The sequence below is a fragment of the Micropterus salmoides genome, unplaced genomic scaffold, assembly GCF_014851395.1.
Source record: "Micropterus salmoides isolate LMB-PRFRI ecotype aquatic unplaced genomic scaffold, ASM1485139v1 Ms_hic_scaffold_2, whole genome shotgun sequence".
NCBI lineage: Eukaryota > Metazoa > Chordata > Actinopteri > Centrarchiformes > Centrarchidae > Micropterus > Micropterus salmoides.
The window spans coordinates 19,784,822-19,804,498 of record NW_024041150.1 but is presented as its reverse complement, the minus strand read 5'-3'; the positions used below and the strand labels follow the sequence as shown (position 1 = coordinate 19,804,498).

Below are 19,677 nucleotides of genomic sequence, written 5' to 3'. Positions count from 1 at the left end.
CTGCCGCTCCAACTGCCACAGATGAAGACATACATTGTGATACTGAATAACGTTTCATCGTTCAAAAGTCATTGGCCGCCTAAAGATGAGACACGCACAGTGTGAGCTTAATCAGGCTCGATTAGAGACGCCGCCGCTCACTTCTTTACTCCGTTTGGCTTTTCTTTATCACTGCTCCCTCACCTCTGACCCCTGTCCTCCTCCTCCTTCCCCCTTCTCGTCTACTAAATCCTTTAATCCAAGTCCCTCTGTGACCCCTCCCTTTTGTCCCGGAATCGGGGTACATGTCTGCGCCGCCGCCCCGTGAAATCAGCCGGTCAGCGCCGCCAGCATTGAATAGAGAGGGAACGGGTAGAGTGTTTCTAGTATTGCAGGCTGCTGCACAATAATCAAAAAACATAAAAATTACAACACAAGGTCAGCAATTTCTATACTAAAGAGACTTTTTCAAATGACTGTGACTGCATGTGTGTGATCACCATGTTAAATCACATCGATTTATATTTTTGAAGCAAGTAAATGTTAAGACAAATTAACAGCACATGGCAGGAAACAGCCTCTGTGGGGATTATTAGTGTGGCTAGGCCTCCAGACCATTGACCTCACATACAGTTTAATCATCTTTACTTTAGACCCCCCCCCCCCCCCCCCCCCATGATGTATGATGACTGACAGGTGGATTAAGGAAACCAGCCCACAGGAGCAGAGTTAAAAATGAGCATAGAGAATTAAATTGAATACACTTCTATTCGATATTTATTTATAGCGCCAATTCATAACAGAAGGTATCTCATTGCTCTTTTCATAGAGTATGTCTAGACCATAGTCTTTGTAATATTATTTACAGAGACCCAACAATTTCCACCATGAGCAAGCACTTGGCAACAGTGGCTTCCTTTTAGCAGGTAGAAGAGAACACTCCTGGTTAAATGGATATTTTGAATTGGTAAAGAATGAAAAATGTCAAAAACCTGAAACAGATATTATTGGCAGATGTAGCCTATCATATATATCAACTGCATGATATATCAGTCTGACTCTATTGCATACTGTACTATTCCTCTGAATAGTGGGAAGAATATATCCAGTAGCCTAATTTGTCTACAACCTGGCTTCTTTTCAACATTTCACACTCTAAATAGGCTATAATCTCAGTTTGAATTATTTCGAGAATGTTACATGCATCCTCCTGGTTTTAGGACTATTGCAATGAGAGGTTTCACTTTAACTTTATGACAGGGCAGAGTACCACTAATAGACCAGTGAAAACTAATTACTCCCTGGCCCCGCTGCCTGTCATTTCCACAGGAAATGTAATGAAATTAATCCTTAAACAACACAGAACAAGACAACTCAATAGTTTGATTTTAACTTGCGGTGTTTCTGAAAAAAGGAATGAAAGGGTCTGCACCTGCCGGCCGTGACATCTTACCTGTTGTGTCGCCTGGCGCTGCTTGTTCCGGAGGGCGGGGCGCGAAACCGTTGGCTTCTGCTCAGTCAGCGCTCGCGCTTTACGGCAGCACATCTCCGAACCGGTCACTAGCCTCCGTATCGCTGTGCACCCGTACAAGCGCTCGAGCACCAGGGACACAGCGCGCGCTCGGAATTTAGTTTGGACCTTCTTGCTTTAATTCAGATCATTTTAAACTGAAGACGAGCGGTGTTTTTCTGTAGCAGCCTGACAGGCTCGGCGACACCGGGGCACAGAGAGCGGGGAAAAGAGCGAGGCTTCAGTTTATTATAACCCACGACACTGGACATTGTTCCTGCACGAGAGGACGGTACTTTGGATTACTTTTACATACAGTTTGTGACTGGAATACACGATAAATATAACTACAGTAATTTATCTTCTGGTTTTCAGCGTGTCCCCTTCCTTTAGTGGATAATACAAGCCTCACATTTGCGCTGAGCGGATGCATGCACTTCTGTGCGCTTTGTGCAGATTATAGCTACAGAGAAAGCTCTAACCTGTAGCAGAATAGCACAACATTTGAGTGAGTGGGTACTTATTTTAATTAGAAATAATCTCCAACTTATTTATCACCTTTTTTGGATCAAGCTCCGCGCCTCTGCGCCTTTTGAACTCAGAGAAACCTGTGAAGCCCTGATCCAGATCAGGATGCAAAGCAGCTGAGTCCGGGACTTTGGTGTTTAAATCAGATCGGACGGACCTCCACCTCCCTCCTGGACCAGAACAGGAGCCGAATCATGATGAGTCCTGGCGTTGCGATGTTGATCCTTCTCCCGGTGCTGTGTCTGCTCTCCGGAGCCTCCTGGGCAGCGACCCTACGCAGGCTGGAAGGTTAGTAGGCTACAGCCGGCAAGGCAGAGGAAAACAAACACCGAGGAGGGCACTGTTACTGATGATCAAAGCTGAAGTGATATTTAAAAAAATGTGATTTTTCCTTTTTGCGCAGGCTTCTGTCGTTTTCATAGGCTGTAGCCTATTATAGATTAGTCCATGTGTTTAACATCTATTTGCAAATAGGAAAAGTGTTTCTGATGCTTCATCATCCACAGCATCCCAGCTGCTGCTGATTATGATGGTCACAGCCATCAAAACAATAACATGCATGCATATCATTTAATCACGTGCACAACCGAAAGCGTATCCCTAAAATTAAGTGTCATAAGCTTTGGCAGTGTTTGGCGCAAAACACAATTTAACTCAAACTTAAACCTGCGTATGTGCCGCCAACCTCTGCCCTGCACTGCTGTTTTACGCACTCGGCGCGCGGTGCCAGGGGGCTGCCTTCTGCCTTTATTCAGCTTTGATAAATGGTGATGCTGGCGAAGCATGCAGGTGCCAGACTTGTTCTGCTCAACGCCAACAACAAGTGCACTGACTGGGCATTAACACTGGGCTGTCGGGTCATCCAGACACGTAGCAGCTTTCAAACTTAAAGGGACAGTTCAGTTAAATGCGCTTCCCGCTGGAGGGATTGATGCATGTGGGGAATTTGTCTTTTCATCCCGAGAAGGCTGAGGTCAGGATCAGTGGCTCTGTAAAGCTGGCAGTGATTCAGCATCTTTGCTGAGGGACACTTCACTAGAGTGGATGCAGGGGCTTGAAAAGGTTTCCGACTGTGGATCTCCACAATGACCCCAAAATGGTCCTTAGTTTTCTTGAAAAGAGACTGTGTGCATCACATTCACAACCATATTCAAAAAGTTTTAGTGGGAAAATAATGAAGGGCAAAAGAGAACCAGACCCAGATTCGGCTAGCTGTAAGAGTGAATAGAAGACAAGCCCAGCTCTCTAACAAGCTCCCCCTTTGTCCTGGGAGTGTCGGGGTCAGCAGCACAGACTCACTAGCCTTCCTGTTTTCTAGAAACTGACTGACAGTTAAAATGGAAAACACAAAGTGAGATGAGGCATCCATCACAACAAAATAATAAGAAGCTTATGGGGCAATACTCATACAGAGCTATTTTGTGTCCCTTTGGAGATTGGATTGCAGGCTGCTACTTGAGTGTGCCTATGTCTTCATTTGTCCATGTTTTGAATGTGTTCTCAGAGTATTAACTCTGTTTGTGCTATCTCTCCATTTGACCCTGTTATTTTGCCTCCTGTATTTTCCTCTTTCATTCCCTTCTCATTATTTTGTGTTTCGTGATTTGCTCTTGGCCTTTCCCCCCTCTCTCTAACCTGTGATGGTGTTTACACCCAGATGCAGCAAGGAGGAAAAGATTTAGAGATTGCGTCACTGTGTGTCCATTGACCCGCCTGTACTCCAGTCACCTGACCCACCACTGCTCTCTGCAGCAGATCTTACTGTGCTTTAACCCTTTTGTATGTCCAATCTGTGATTGACCTGCATCTAAATTCCTGGTCACTGCTGACTGTTGATTCAGGCTCATTTTCTGAATGAAGACAGTGTCTGTAAGTTAGCTCCCTGTCTCTGTGTGTCATTATGCAACTGTAGCCTGTGGAACGCTGGCTTCACAATAAATACAGTTGCCAACAAACAGCAATGAGAGAGAGAGAGCGATATGATGCCCCACAGAGCTGTCTTCTTATTTTCACAAAACAGTTGTAGATTTAGAAATACACCAGTGTTTCTGCACCCCTGTTTTTCTGTTTTTCGCTGCAGTTAAATCAGATACATCAAAGGTCGCCTGCTAAGTGCAAAGATGCACGCCTCTTATCTTGGAGGGCACAACAACATTTCACTCTTGCAGAGTTGAAAGCACCCTCACCAGGGTGTGTGTCCACGTCTGTGTACTTGCTGTGTGTGCATGCGTCTTATGATAACGGAAGAAAGAGACTCTTATGCAAGGCAGTGTAGTTGTTGTGAGAAAATTGTCAGGTGATGCGTGTGTGTTCGTCTCTGTGTGTTAAGCTTGGTTTGCATGAAAAGTTATATCCCAAGACAAGGTGCATAAGCTGCGTGTTGAAGCCAATGCGCCCTGCCTTCAGATGCACATATAAAGCACGTAAGGTATAGACACTGTCGGACATGTATGCTCACAAGAGGATGAATTCTGGCGAGGTTGGTGATTGTCTCAGTTTACGACAGGGGTATCTCTAAAACATAAATACTGAATTTCTGCCAGCCTCAGCTGTACTTAAAGATGAATGTTAATGTAAATTTAAGAACAGCAAATATGTCTCTCCATTCCATTCATCAATATATTGTATTTACTGGTGTGTAATGACAATTAAACACTAGTAAAGATAAATTAAATTTTTTGGAATTCCATTTGGTCCATATGATCCATCTGTCTTGCATCACAAATATTTTCACTGGCTCATTGCTGCTGTGGTACTTGTGTCTGGTGCACATGTAAGACGTAATATGAAATAGTGAGGTCGGCTAATTAGGCTGATGTGGAATTGTTCCAACTCTCTGGTTAAGGGTTTGGGGGAAAGTCATAAAACTACTTGGCTGAAATTACCCACAGCATAATGGAGTTACCATCAGAGTGTGTGATTTTCATTTATGGAAATCACAAAGAAGCCTCTGCAGTTCATCATAATTGTGTTTTTACAAAAATATTTTGCATGTGGCTCAGCAATGGCAGAACACATGAAATAATAAAGTAAACAACCTATATCTAGATATTTTAGTGAAGAACACCTTAATGTTTATTTTAGGCCGTACAAGAGTGCTGATATAATTTCTGTAATGTCTATAGAAATGGAAATAATGATTAAATGGGACTGCATTTAAATATTAAACAAAACTCCCCTTGGCTTTACATTTCATTTCTGTGTGTGTGTGTCTGGATCAGAGAGTGCCCCTCTGCAAGCTCCGTTCAGTTTCACCGCAGCCCTTTTAATGCCCCTCACATGAAACTCATTAGGGTGTCGGCACACAAGGGAGCGCTACCAATGGTGCACCGACTGCATGGATCAGGGTCCATTTACAGTGAGGGAGGGAGGAGCTACGTCTAATTTGATTGGCTTGTTTAGTTGGAAACTATGCAGGTACATAAGCATTATGTCGCTCATAAGGCCACCCAGTGTCCATCTACTGTACCACCTGCTTGGCTAGGAGATCAGTTAGCCTGCCTGCTCACCAAAACTATACTTTCCCTTTGTTTTTAGTCAACAGGAGCTTAACAGAATCTCCATTCAAACGTGTCTCACTCCAGTAGCTTTCAAGATTTATTACTCTATTGTAGTTTTCTGATTTCATGCCAACATTTGCACTTGGCTAGTGTGTGTGTGTGTGTGTGTGGGTGGATGGATGGGAGCCCCGTGTAACAAAGAATAATCAAAGCAGGCTGGAAAATACAGTTAGCACCTTGATTTCACAACATGCTGGGGCTAGAGACGCGTCTGGCCTGGTCTGTGCCTCTCGTGAATTTTACTTGCCAGCTGAAACACTAGTGACAAAACGAGGAAGCATCCAACAGATAATAAGTGACAAGTGTAAAAAGTGCCGCAGCTGCCAACGGTTTTGGCTGTCAAACTTAGATGAATTCAAGGAATTACAGTTCAGCTGAATGTTCTTGGTTGCTCCTCTAGTGGTTCTACCTTTTGTGCTGTATCACTAGAGGGGTCTGTGTATTTAATATTCATCTGATTGATTCATCTTTAGCTCTGTCAGTATTTAACAAAGTAAGGACAGAAGTCAGAAGAGAATAGATTTCAGATGAAGTATTAATCAGGGTTTCCTTCGGGAATCTGTTTAGCTCATGGTAAGCCTGAAGCACCTCATGATAAATTTTGCAAGCAGATGATGGCTTAAACAGTTGTCACTTTTTCTATTTCATAAATATGTGTGAATTTAGTTTTAACAGAGTGATCATATGCTTTGTTTCATTCAGAATCTATAGACTAGTTCTTATTACCCTGTGTGGTTACAGTGTAACGAAGGCAAGTTATGCTTAATATTGATTGAAATGGGGCTTTTATTCAGGCTTTTTATTTGGTCAGAGATGTCTTGTTTGGAGGGAAGGTCAGGCTCATTTTTGTCATCACTGCATATTTTCATATCAGAGAAATGCCTTGGGATTATGCCAGGAAGAGTGCAACCACTAAACTGTCTGAACAGGGTTTTGCCTGTGAGAATACATGTGGACTGCAGTAGATTATGTGTTTGGGTTGAGGCTGCATTGTTGTCTCCCACCAGGGAATGTGAAGTGGTTATCCAAAGACAAGAGAACACTCTTTCCTTTTCTCATCGCTGTGTCCCGTTCTCTCTCTCTGTTTCTTTGCCAGTCTTTTCAAGCCCTCATCCCCCGCTTTCTTCTAAGTGTAGTTGATGGGGCCTGGTGGAGTTGAGTGGTACCACGGGAATGGAGAAAGGGAAGATAAATGCTTTTGGCGCTTCTTTCAGTTTTGTCTGATAAGCTCTAGCTCTTTGCTGGCTGTAGCCTCAGTGCATAATGGAAGGCTGTGGCATTTTAAAACCTGCTCTCCTATCTATACCTCTGTTTGGCTTAGCATCTCTTTGTGTTGCTACTTATTCTCTCTCTAGCCACATCTGTTTTATTTTCTCCTTCTGCTAATGCTCGTTTTCTTTCATTCGCTTGTCTTTTCTGTTCATCATCCAAATCCCCCCTTTTCTTCTTTTTCTTTGACGCTAAGCTCAGAGAAAAAGAGACGACAAGGCTAACGCTAAAGTTAACGCTAAAGCTAAACCTCAAACTAAGCTAAAGCCTCTAACAAAAACAAGGCAACAACCAGGTGTTAACAGGTAGGTTTTTTTATTATACATTCAAGAACCCAATATTAGTATGACTTGTTCAGCGTTGGTAACATAACATTTGTGAAAAATATGGAAATAATATGGCAAAAAATGAGTGAAATATTTAGCCAGAAAATGTGGGTATGACGGAGAGGAAGTGAATGAAAGAAGGATGAGAGGAGAAAATTCTCAGCTGTCGTTGGCCACCTACAGAAAATATTCTCTCACTCATTACATTCATCAGCAAAGTTCATTAACTTCTTCTTGCGCTTTTACTCATAATGCTCTCTCTATGAATCTCTGAGTCTCAGAATTACATTAGTGGTGTACACGTACATAGTTGTTCATGCACTCTCCCACGTAGTTTGTGAATGGTCAGCCCACACAGGCACTCCTGTGACTGGAGCCTGTCAGCGTAAAGGTCAAACCGAGTCAGATGTCAAAGTCCACACACACACACACACACGCACGTACACACTCGACGCAGATTCCCTGTGTTGCATTCCCGGGAGGATTTCATGATTGGGATTCTTGATGGCTATTTCACTCAACCCTAATTCTGCGTCTCTTGCTCTGACCCGTCCTGCCTCACCTAGTGTGACCGCTGTGAGCAGTTTAAACACAACTTGAAGGTCAACAACATGGTAGGCTGATTGTGTAGGTGGAATTCTCCTTCATTCATTCATTTCTCCTTCCTTGTTTCCACACCCTCGTTCATAAAAGTCTTGTGAAATGTGCTGTGTCATGAGGTGAAACACAGCTTCTGCACACTTTCTGGAATAAAAGTTTTTAGTTTAGTGTGTAAACTTTATTTTAGTTAAGGGTTTAGCGCAATAGAGTGTTGATCATTCAGTGTGTATTACCTGCAGAGGGCTTTAGAAGAAATGATTTCAGTGCACAGTTCATGTAGCATCTATCATCAACTCATTGGAATTCACACCTGCTTTCTGTCCTCATCTCCTTCCCCTCAAGCCCTCTGTTGCGTGAAAATCCCATCTGATACAGAGCATGCTGAAACCAATTATAATGGACGGAGAACAGTTTTTAGCATTTAGACACGTAGGCTTCACTTAAGCTTAAGAGTTTAATTTTCTCCCACCCTTTGTTCTATATAATTTCAAGTTAAAATGAAGCTTTGTTCGAATTTTAATCAAACCTGGACAAACCCAGAGGCGTTAAAACTTTACTTCATGTTATGAAATCTGGAAAGAGTTTGAGAATTGTCTGAGAAGCATCGTCATCATCAATCAGTATTGATTTTATTGTTCATCAACTCAAGGTGACCTAAAGGAGATCGAGAAGGGACGAAGACAATGTTGAATGTTGACGTTGTGATGAAATGACCCAAGAAAACAAAAGTGAAAAGTTGGAGAGGAGAGGGTTACATCTAAGGGAAAATCTGAAAAAGAAAACTTTTTTTGGGAAAGCTTTGGGAAAAGAGACAGAAACGAATAGTTATTGATGAAATAAGACAGAGAGAAAGAGAATCTAATTGATCCGTCTCGTCCAGGACAAAACCAACCAGACAGACAGGAGGTGATGGGCGTCACAGGCTTAAGATAAGGCCAGAGGTCACGAATGGTCACCCTGTTCACGTTGAGGCACGGACAGCATGCACTTAACCTTTTAGCTTTTTCAAGGTCACACACGCGCTCTGCAGTCACAATGAGAAGCTCCTCAGAGAGTTGGTGGCTATTTACTGAGACTGATTGCAAGTCTGGAATCAACAAAAGTCATTAGTCGATTGGCTTGTCAATCAGTCTGTGTATCGGGATGCGCGGGTGTGTCTTCAGGTCAGTGAGTGCGTCTATTAAAGGAAAGACTGGAACGTGAAGGCACGCTCGACCTATGTGTGTCTTTGCGGAAATCACTTTTTATCCTGAAACTTTAAACTTCATTTGCAATACATAAAATAAGTTTGGATTTCATGAATAACTGATTCAAAATTGAAGGGATTGAGATTGATGTGTTTACATTTTAGGTCAATGCCTCAAGTCTACATGTTGCTCTTTATACAGGACCTGTGTCAGCATTAAGGCAAAGGGAGGAGTGTGAGAGGGGAAGGAAACACACACACACACACACACACACACACACACACACACAGCCAATATTCCCAAAGAAACTCTCTCTGCAGCGGAAGACACTAACAATCAATAAACACAAAGTAGGAACAGCAGGGTAGCCCTTACTGTCAGGCTGTCTTTGTGTGAGTGTGTGTGCGTGTGTGTGTGTATGTAAGGAAAAAATGGGCCTCGTGGTTGTGTGCCAACCAAGACTGCCAAAAAACACACACATACACAAAAAGAGTGAGAGAGAAGGAGTGCAGAGAGGTGGTTTGATTTACTAGGCTGCCAAAACGAAAACGACCACAATATACAGAGAGGAAATAGATATCTTGGTTCATTATACAGACACACAAACGCTCGACACACACACACACACAAACACACACACAGTAGACTCGAGCAGCCTTATCAGTTTCTCCTTTTTATTGAATAGATCCATTACTCAGATTCTCTTTGAAGACTACTAGTTTGTGTGTGTGTGTGTGTTCCAGACAGGAGTCGCTGTGCTAAATTTATGACCAGGTGTGTTACCTTGATCATAGCAGGAGTGGTAACTTGCTCTGCGTGACATGCAAAACACCCTGTGGTGTGCGTGAGTGTGTATGAACATATGCACTTGCTTTACCAGTTTTGTTGTACTGTAAATTCACTAAATACCACAGCTACATATGCAACTACATATGTGTGGTGCATTTAAATTTTCTTTGGAGACCAGTTGGACCAAAGAATTCGTTCATTGTTTACAACTGTAAACCAGTTAAACCTGATGGTTCAGTTCTGAGAAAAGGCATTTTAGAGAGGCTTGTTTGTTGTGTGTTACTGGTGTGTCCCATATATTTACTCTGGCTAATAACCTAATCTAAAAAGATATGGATGGTAGTAGAAAAGCAATGTATTTTAATTGTCTTAATAATAGCACGTATATGCGAAGCTAGATGTGCGTGTGCTTCACACACTCTGCTTATAATTTGGCACTTTAGAAAAACTGACCTTTGAATTCAGACATGGCCAGATTTAACTGCTAGAGGGACACGGGGCAAATATTAGCTGCCGACCTATTAAACTTCAATTTCTTCCAAGTCTCTGTGCATTTTGTACAGATTTACCATGCTGGAATACTCCATGTATGTCATTTGATTAAATCCAAATTAATAGGAATATGGAACTCTTAAGTGCAACTCTTAAGTCTTCCCAGCTGGTAATACATACAGATGCATGACCGAGCCTTATAATGCTTTAATCATATTCCCCACAGTAACTGTGTTTGCATTTTTTCATTTTCTTTGTGATATAAAGTGACAGTGTGCTATGCACATACATCAGGTAACTTTTAAATTTTAAGATGACTGCCATGCAATCGCCATGTTTGCAGTGGAGATGGCTTTGCTAGTTGCTTGTTGTTACTGAAAAGCAGCAGCTTACTGAGTATCCTTCAGCTTCCTTAATGTTGTATTCACTATCAACAACCTCCACCTGCATTAGAAACATGTAGGAGAAAGCAGCCCGCACAAGCAGCCCGTGCTGACCAATCACATTTCCTGCAGTCTCCACATGGTATCTGTAGCGGCCATAGCCCCACAACTGTCCTCATTTAAGCTTTTCATCGAAATATAAACAAGAATTTTAAAGCAATACATTTTGAGTTTGCAAAAAATGAAAGTTTGTAATACAGTATTACAGTATATCGATCACTGTGGTATTAACAATGACACATCCATATTAATGAAAGCAGAATTTAATTATGCAATGTCTGGAAATAGGTTGAATTGGACCAAAAAAAAAGTTTTCCTAATTTTTATCACAGAAAATACCGTTTTCAATACTTTTGTGTACTGTGGTTAATATTCTACAGGGCCTCTCCCCATCATTCTATACTTTTATTTGGTGAGTTTGCACGAAAGCACTCTCACTGCTGTAAGAAAGCAATAAAACTGGAATTTACAAGACATTTCCTCTGCACTCAAACTCAGCAGTCTGCACACGGTGGCTTCTTCAAGCTTCCAACTGTCACTGAGGGTAAAAAATGCCAACAGGCACAAATCTGGAATAAGCTGACTGCTCCTTACTGCCAATGCAGCGCTGGTGTGAGGAGTTTCACCACAAAAAGAGGTGTCCAGCTTTTAAACAACCTCTGCTGACACAAACCCTGAGACGACAACACGCTGCTCATGTAGCTTCATATGTGGCTGCCAGAGATCACTGACCAAAAACAAGTGTGGTGAGATGAAGTGTGTGCGTGTTTGTGTGTGTGTCTAGGACGAAAGGGCAAAAGGAAGTATAGTATTCAAATCACCAGAGGAGACAGGAAAAGAGAGCTGTGTGTGTGTGTGTGTGTGTACATTTGTCAGTTTTAAAAGCAAATATTGACTGTGTTGTATTCTCTCTCTCAACGTTGACTCCATGACTTGTTGTCGTCTTTAGTTTTTTTATCCTCTTCTTTCTGCATAGCGACCTTCTGCATCTCTCTTTTTTCAATTTGGTGTGCGCGTGTGTGTGTGTGTTGGTGTGTGTGTGTGTGCAGTTAAGGAAGGCAGAGTACTGGGAACATTAATGGCAGGAAACTGGCTGGAGTAAAAGACAAAGGAAAAGCAGCCCCTCTCTCTCACACACACACACACACACACACACACACACACACACACACACACCTTTTTAAATCTTTCTCTAACATTGAAATGTTGTATTACCTGCATATGCTACTAATTTTGGATTGTATGTATTTATGTATATGAGTGTGTGTGTGTGTAGACAAACCTCTCATTAAATCCCCCCCCCCCATCTCTCTCTCCTTCGTCCCCTCTCTCTTTCCTTCACCGCCCCTCGGTCTCCCTCCTCTGCTCTCTCTATTGTGGTTTCTTTTAATTGGAGTCTGAGGTGGTAATTACAGGGAGGGAAGGAGTCTGGGAGAGGAGGACGAAGGAGGTGGGTGGGGATGGGGGGCTCAGATGAAGAGAAGGAGGAGGAAGAAGCTGCAGGGCTGTGATGACTGAGCTGTGGAGGAGGTGAGAGAGGGGAGACACCTTTTCAAGAGGAGCAGTTGTTGAGGCCTGACCGGTAGTGGTTTTCTCAAATAATACTTGTCCTCCACTTATGTGACTGTATGTGGTGCACATGCAGTCACATTACCAATGCTGTTGGTATCGCTCGTTCAGACAAATGAGTAGAGTTTATACTTTTTATTCAAGGAGGTGTGTAGGTAGATAAAGTGCGCTTTCTGCTCATTTTGTGCATGTTTTCTGAATAGTCTGGTTATTCACATGAGCTATTCACAAGACTGCCAAGTTAGTGGGCCATTATTGCACTTCTGCATATTCTTTGCCTGTGAATTATGATGCATTTTGAATGTTTTACATTGTTTAGATTGTGTAATTTGAGTTTCTTCTGCCCAAATTCCAATCCATCTGGACTGTTGAGACGCACAGATAGGCTTATTTTAGTGTCTCTTACTTTGTCCCTTTCTTTGTCTTGCTTGTTCTTTCCCTCAGCAGACACTAGCTTCAGCATTTCCCTGAATCCTCTTATCTTTCTGTTTTTCTATCTTTTCCTTTGTTGCATTCATGAAAAACTTTGTTTTTAACCGTCTGTGTAAGTCTGTTTGTGTATATGTCGTTATCTTCTTGTGTGTGTGTGTGTGTTAGAAGGTAGAAATGCTGAAGGCCTCAACATTTTGCTTTCCTGGCGGGAGTAACCTGTGTTAAATGAGATACAGTAGCTGCCCCTCCTCTCCTGCTGTCTGGGACACACACACACACACACACACACACACACACATTGTTGAAAGCCAGCCGTGCTGTAAGGATACATTAATGCTGATCCACATTATCATAATTGAGGTGTCTGCTGTGCCTGTTATGTGTATTTTTTTTTGCGCGCGTGTGAGTGTGTGTGTGTCCAGGGAGAATACAGAAAGAGAGAGAGGGTCTTTAGAGCCAGACAGACACCATACTTTCATCTTTTAGCTCAACATTACAATGGAAGACTTGCTGCCTTAAAATGTGTGGTTGTGTATGTGTGTGTGTGTGTGTGTGTGTGTGTGTCACATCACTAATGCTGGAAAAAAACTCCTAAACGCATTATCACGCTGATCTAGAAAGCATGTCGATTACAAAGCACTACACAGCCGCTTCACAGGCGGAGGCGGTGACATCACAGTAAGAACACGCTGACTGAGCATTTGTTTGAATGGAGGAAAGTACAGACAAACAACAAAAATGATAGAAAGCATAGTACTTGTTGGGTTCGCTGACTTAAAATAATTGGAATATACAGTACTGTATCCATAGGAAAAGGCATTCATCATATCCAAAGTTTTAATACAGCGTTTGACCTGTGAACTCCGACACAGTTTAAAACAATTCCATTATAAAACTGCAGGACACTGATCCAATTGAGATTTAAAGTTATAGGTTTCCAATGTGACATCATACCGCAGAGTGTCCAGTCAGATGGCAGCATGACATCACAGCGTCTTGGCCGATCTCATCAGCTTAAGTGCTTTTATTTAAAGGCCCCTTTATCCACATGGGGCAGAATCGAAATTAGATCCCGGCAGTCCAGATTGGATTAATATCATGCTGCCTAATATGTTACAAAGGCACAGAGGAAACGTATATAAATGCATGTGGGTATGTATGTACACACACAAATGCACAGTAAAACATTTCATATTGTTTCATAAAATTGAAGTAATCCAAACCCATGTTTATGCTTTGTGTAAATCAGTGAAAAATTCTATGAAAACCATGTATCTGTATAAAACAAGTAAACAAAATCCTGCTGCACAATCATGTAAATGCTGCAAAATGCAAAAGTTTGTTAGCATAAAGATTTGGATTAAAACAAGACTTGCTGATTAGTTTACTGTTTGGATGTAAACTCTAGTGCTGAAACGATTTATGCATTTAATTGTCTTGCATATAAGGGAAATTAATTGTCAACAATTTTGATAATCAGTTAATCCTTTAAGTAATTTATTAAGCTACAATGCCAAATGCATGCATTTCCAGATTTGCATACATACATACTTTGAGTTTTTAAATGTTAGGAAACCTTTTTAAGTTTATTACTATTTTATTGACTAAACTATTAGACTATTACAATCAATTAATTGAAAAAATCAATCACCAGATAAGTTGTAGATAAGAATATATAAAGTATAACCTGCTTTTTGTCTCTACAAGGCAAAATATCTGCCTGTACACATATTATATAAAATGCTTCCTGGCTGAGATCATCTGTTTCCATTACATCGTCGTCACTGTTGAAATACTTCCTCAGTCTGCCTGTTCACTTTAATCCTTCAGAACAGGAGCTTGAACAAATGCCTGCATCCATTTAAATGTAGTTCATGTAGGCCTTCAGCCACTGAGCTAACAGGTATTGATGGACATCAATCTGTTAATGGGATTGTTTGTTTGTGTGTGTTTGTGTGTGGGCGGGGTTTGTGTGCTATTGTGTAGAGCCTGGCTATGCACTAATACGGAATTGTAAAAAAGGACTTAATGCATTAAAGACATTAAGAGGTGATGGGCACTTATCCCACTCAAACATATGGGTTAGGTCAAACTGTGCACAAGTGTGTGTGTGTGTGTGTGTGCTTAAGAGGGAATTAGCTTGCAGTTTGGGACCTAATGTGAATTACTTATAATGAGTTTGTCTAAGGATTGTGTGTGTGTTTGTGTGCCTGTAGTTTGATGACATTATGCACTTGGTAGGTGGCTACTTTAAGAACCACTGATGAGGTCTTAATGTACTGCTTGTGATTGTCACATCCAGCTTTGCGCTGGCAGGACCTGCTGTTTGCTTTTGAGCACAGGAAGTGTGTTTATGTGCGTGTGTGTGAAAGAGAATAGGAGGTCAGAATAGCTTAGTCATGTGATCTAGTTATATACGTCAGAAAACACGCAACAGTAGGCATTGCTGTTAGCCTGGTAGACTCGCTCCGTTATGATAAGGCTGATGAGGCTGATAAGACCCAGGGACCTGTTATGTACCTACCTGTGAAAACAATCTCCCCAACACACAATAATGAGCAACGCTTTGTATGGTACTGTGCCGTATAACAGGATTGTGAACTACAAAACATCTGTGTATGTAGATTTTAAAACTACAAGTCCTCTGTTGTTACTCGTCGAAGGATTTTTTGACACTCACACAAAGTACATACTGTCGGTGGTAGTGATGACAATTCAAAGTGAAAAAAACTGGCATATAACAAGTGCTGCGCTTATTTAGTTTTATAGGCGCAGTTCCATTAATGACCCCTGTAAGTGTCAATTACAACACTATTTATAGTGTGAAGAGTTAGATACTAGAGGCTAAAATGCCTGCTAAAGGTCACCCGCGATGCACAACAATATAAAGTTACACCTCATATATGCTCAGATCAACACAAACCCTTATTACAATGAGGACATACACAGGATCTCTCTTTTATTCTCTTTAATATTACAAAGCTGACAACAACGTTGTGAACGTCAGCCCAACATTTGTCAAGAGAAGAACAAGGCTAGAGTACAGTACTATATTGCTTAGAACTTTAACTAGAAATTTCATTGGAAACATTAATTTTTTAAATAATGAATTTCATTACAATACAGCATAACTTAAAATAGGTTGTCCTTCCAACCATCTAGTGCAAATATGAAACAATATGAAGTAATGAGAATACCTCCACCCCTCGAAAGACATCTTGGCTGCTCTGCCATTTCTGTTTCCTCATGAACTGGCGCTAAAGTCAAAAGTGAGGTCGGAAAAGTGTTACGCAAACATGCACGAAAAGGGATGTTTGATTTATTTTTTTCTCCTCCTGTTATGCAGATAGTTAAAGAACATTTAACTAAGTAATGTCATTATTTTGTTATTAGTAATTGTAATGTGATTTTGGTATATGTATGCTAGATAGATGGTTAGATGGTAACTTTATTAATGCCCTAACAGTTGTATGGCTGTATGGTTATATGTTATATGTTTTATGATGTTATGTTTTAATGGAGCCAGTGCTATGGCATTATGTTTTATTGTTGTATATCAATTGCTGTGTGATTTAATGTGGGTTTTTTTTGTTTCTTTTAAGCCATTATGTGCCTAGTATAACATCTTGCCAATGGACTACAGTTGAAAATTAGCCTGCTGGCTAACACTGGCACATTTACAGAAATGTTGATTAATGTGCACTGTCCTTAAATAAATAAATGAGAAATTAGTGAAGTTATCAACAGTAATGCGTTACACTACTGCGTTACAGACGAAAGTAATCTGATTATAGTAATGCATTACTTTGGTGCTGAGACAGTGAGGTCACGTTGGCCTCCTTAAAATATTAAGAAAGTGAGATGAGGTTCAGTTCCCCGTCTCTTTGGTTCCAGACTGTTCACCGGTTCTGTTTCTTTATTATATGTTGTCTGGATGTTTCAACATCCTAGGTTAGTTTATTTTAGTCAGCCTGACTGCTTTGCATTATGAATGAGTTTTTGCATGTCATCGTTGTTGTCAGGTGCAATGTATTGTTTAAACTGTAAAGGTCAAATTCTGTGAGTATGTGGCAGCTAAAGGCAAGGAAAATAATGGCAATCATTGCAGTGCGTTAATATTCACGCATCCACAATCCCACACTGCAGAAAAATATTCAGTAGCAAAGGTCTGTGACTTTTTCAACAGACTGTTTCAACAGTTTAATGATGTACAGCAGTGTGTATCAGTGTCAGTTGTTGGTTGATAAGGCTAAGTGGCTTGGTGGCTCCAAATTCACCCTGGTCTGGTCAATTATTCGCTCCTAACCTTTTTACCGTCTGTTACTTTAGTTGAACGCTTTAGACAAGCTTAAAGTGTGTGTGTGTGTGTGTGTGTGTGTGTGTGTGTGTGTGTGTGTGCCTTCAGATGAGCCAAACATGCTGTAGTGCAGTGTATGAAGTGTCCTTATGAAGGATACATAAAGGAGCCATAAGCCCACACTATAGACTTAACCTTCAACCTTGCACGGGGTGTGATGTATTGTACTGTACACACATTATAGTGCATGTTCATGTGTTTTATCTCCAATTTTTTTGTCTTTGTGCCTTTACTTATCTGTGTCTATCTGTGTCTATCTGTGTGTGTGTGTGAAACAGTCACTGCGGTTATATCGACTTTACAGCTATCAACCACTGATAAAGATGTCAAACAAGTACTGCTGATGTTATGAAAATAACCACAGTGGACACTGTCTGCCTGAGCTACACAGACATTTTATTTTAGACTCAACTGAAATGTCCTTATATGAGCTTAAAGATCAGTATATTTATATGTCCTTCAAGTATGCCACTGATATCATTGCTCTTTAAAGGTGCAAGATATACAGTATAAATGCTGATATATACACTATATAATAGTTCTTCCCCAGTCAGCTAAAAGCCATTATATGGACAAAGCTTTCCTTGTTAGCTCTGCCACACACACATACACACACACAGACACACTGGTCTTAGTATTTGCCAGGAATGAGCTCAGGGTCGTTAATCTTGCCTTTCTTGAAGCAAAATGACCAAATTCACCCTCACATAAGCGTTCATGTATACACACACTCGCATGCACACATGGTTGCATGCCCACACAAGCTGGCAGGCACAACAAATAAACTGCCCAGGGCTTTCTCTCCGTTTACCCTCCATCTCGTTTTTCACTTGTAAATGAACACCACCTCTCTCTCATATCATTTCGAAGGAGGATCTGTGAAGCTCCTCCCTCCCACAAGTTCCTACATACAGGTGCAACCACATGTATGCGTGAGTATGCTGTAATGCACAAATAAATAGACCTAAACAGGGCGGTGCTGCTCCACTGGAATTCCACTGGTTTTGTTTTGGGTCACTCATCTTTTGAATGTGCATAAAGTATTTGTTCATCTGTACGTGTTTGTGTGTTATGCAAGCGTGTTCCACACAAACACACACAAAACAAATCAGCCCGGCCAGATGATTGTTTGAGTGGTGAGTAAGGATTTTATACTGTGGAGCCACCGCAGTCAACAAGAGGATTTGAAACCTTTTAGTGATTATGAAGGCAGGGGGTACAGAAGAATTAAATAGTTGTTCTCATGTTATTGCTACTGCTGGACAGAAGATGTTCTTTAAGCACACACTGTATTGTGTTGTTGTTTTGTCTTCATTAGGACCTGACTGATACATCGGCATAGCTGATATTTAACTGATTTTAGCTTATCACAAATACAGTCCCCTCCAAAAGTATTGGAACAGTAAGGCAAAATCCTTTGTTTTTGTTGTTCACTGAAGACATTTGGGTTTAAGATCAAAAGATGAGTATGAGACAAGAGTTCAGAATTTCAGCTCTCATTTCCTGGTATTCACATCTAGATGTGTTAAACAACTCTGGACATACCACCCTTTGTTTGAACCCACCCATTTTTCAAGTGAGCAAAACTATTGAACATGTGACTGTCAGATGTTTCTTGTTGCCCAGCTGTTGCCTTTTAGGTTGATTGTCCAAACATTAAATAGCTCTGCATGACTAGTCTAAGTTTTCATCCTTGGTTCAAACCTATAAAGACTGGATTTCCTGTTCCTGAGGATGAACCAGCAAGAGGACCAGAGAGCTGTCTATAGGAGAAAAGCAAGCCATTGTCAAGCTGAGAAAAGAAGGAAAATCGACCAGAGCCACTGGAGAAACATTGGGCATAGCAAGCACAACAATTTGGAACGTCCTGAAAAAGAAAGAAACTACTGGTGTACTGAGCAACAGACGTCCAACAGGTCGGCCAAGGAAAACAGCAGTAGTTGATGACAGAAATATGGTGAGAGCTGTGAAGAAAACCCCCAAAACATCAGTAAGTGACATCAGCAACGACCTCCACAGTGCAGGGTGAGGGTGTCACAATCCACTGTTGGAAGAAGACTCAGAGAGCAGAAATATAGAGGCCACACCACAAGATGCAAACCACTCATCAGCAGGAAGAAGAAGGCCAGATTAAAATTTGCAAAGAAGTACAGAGATGAGCTGCAAAAGTCCTGGAACACAATCTTATGGACTGATGAGACCAAGATTAATCTCTACCAAAGTGATTATACAAAGTGATTATACTTCAGAAACAGGCTTTTTTTTTTACATGGTTTTTATATGCACTGACATACACCAGGATGAGTTGTTTTAAGGATTAGAGGAGGAGAAAAACTGCAAAGAGGACAGGAGTACAGGAGGTGAAAGGCAGAAAATGAAAGAAGGAATAGCCTTAGCTATTCCAAGCTGTAAATTTTGTGGCCATGTCCATGGAAAGAGGGGTCAGAGTGGGAGGAAAAAGAGAGAAATAGAGAGGCTAAGAGGACATTTTCTCATCACCAGTAGAAAATGAAAGTAAGATGGCTAGAGAGGAGAAAGATGTGGAACAAGGGCAGGAAGTCAAGACGAGCTGTCATGTCTTGTAGACTGATGGCAGCCTGAGAGGAGGAGAGATGAAAAGAGGAGTTTTTCCCCTC

At 41.3% G+C, this 19,677-nt stretch overlaps 1 protein-coding gene across 1 annotated transcript in view; it reads left to right on the top strand.

The window, feature by feature from the left end:
* The first annotated feature begins 1,491 nt into the window (after window positions 1–1,491).
* sema4f (sema domain, immunoglobulin domain (Ig), transmembrane domain (TM) and short cytoplasmic domain, (semaphorin) 4F) overlaps window positions 1,492–19,677 on the top strand; it is a 60,824-nt gene continuing 42,638 nt past the window's right edge. The window contains 1 exon segment of the mRNA XM_038732122.1: window positions 1,492–2,305. Within this exon segment, the coding sequence (XP_038588050.1) occupies window positions 2,212–2,305 (94 nt within the window). The 5' untranslated portion in view covers window positions 1,492–2,211.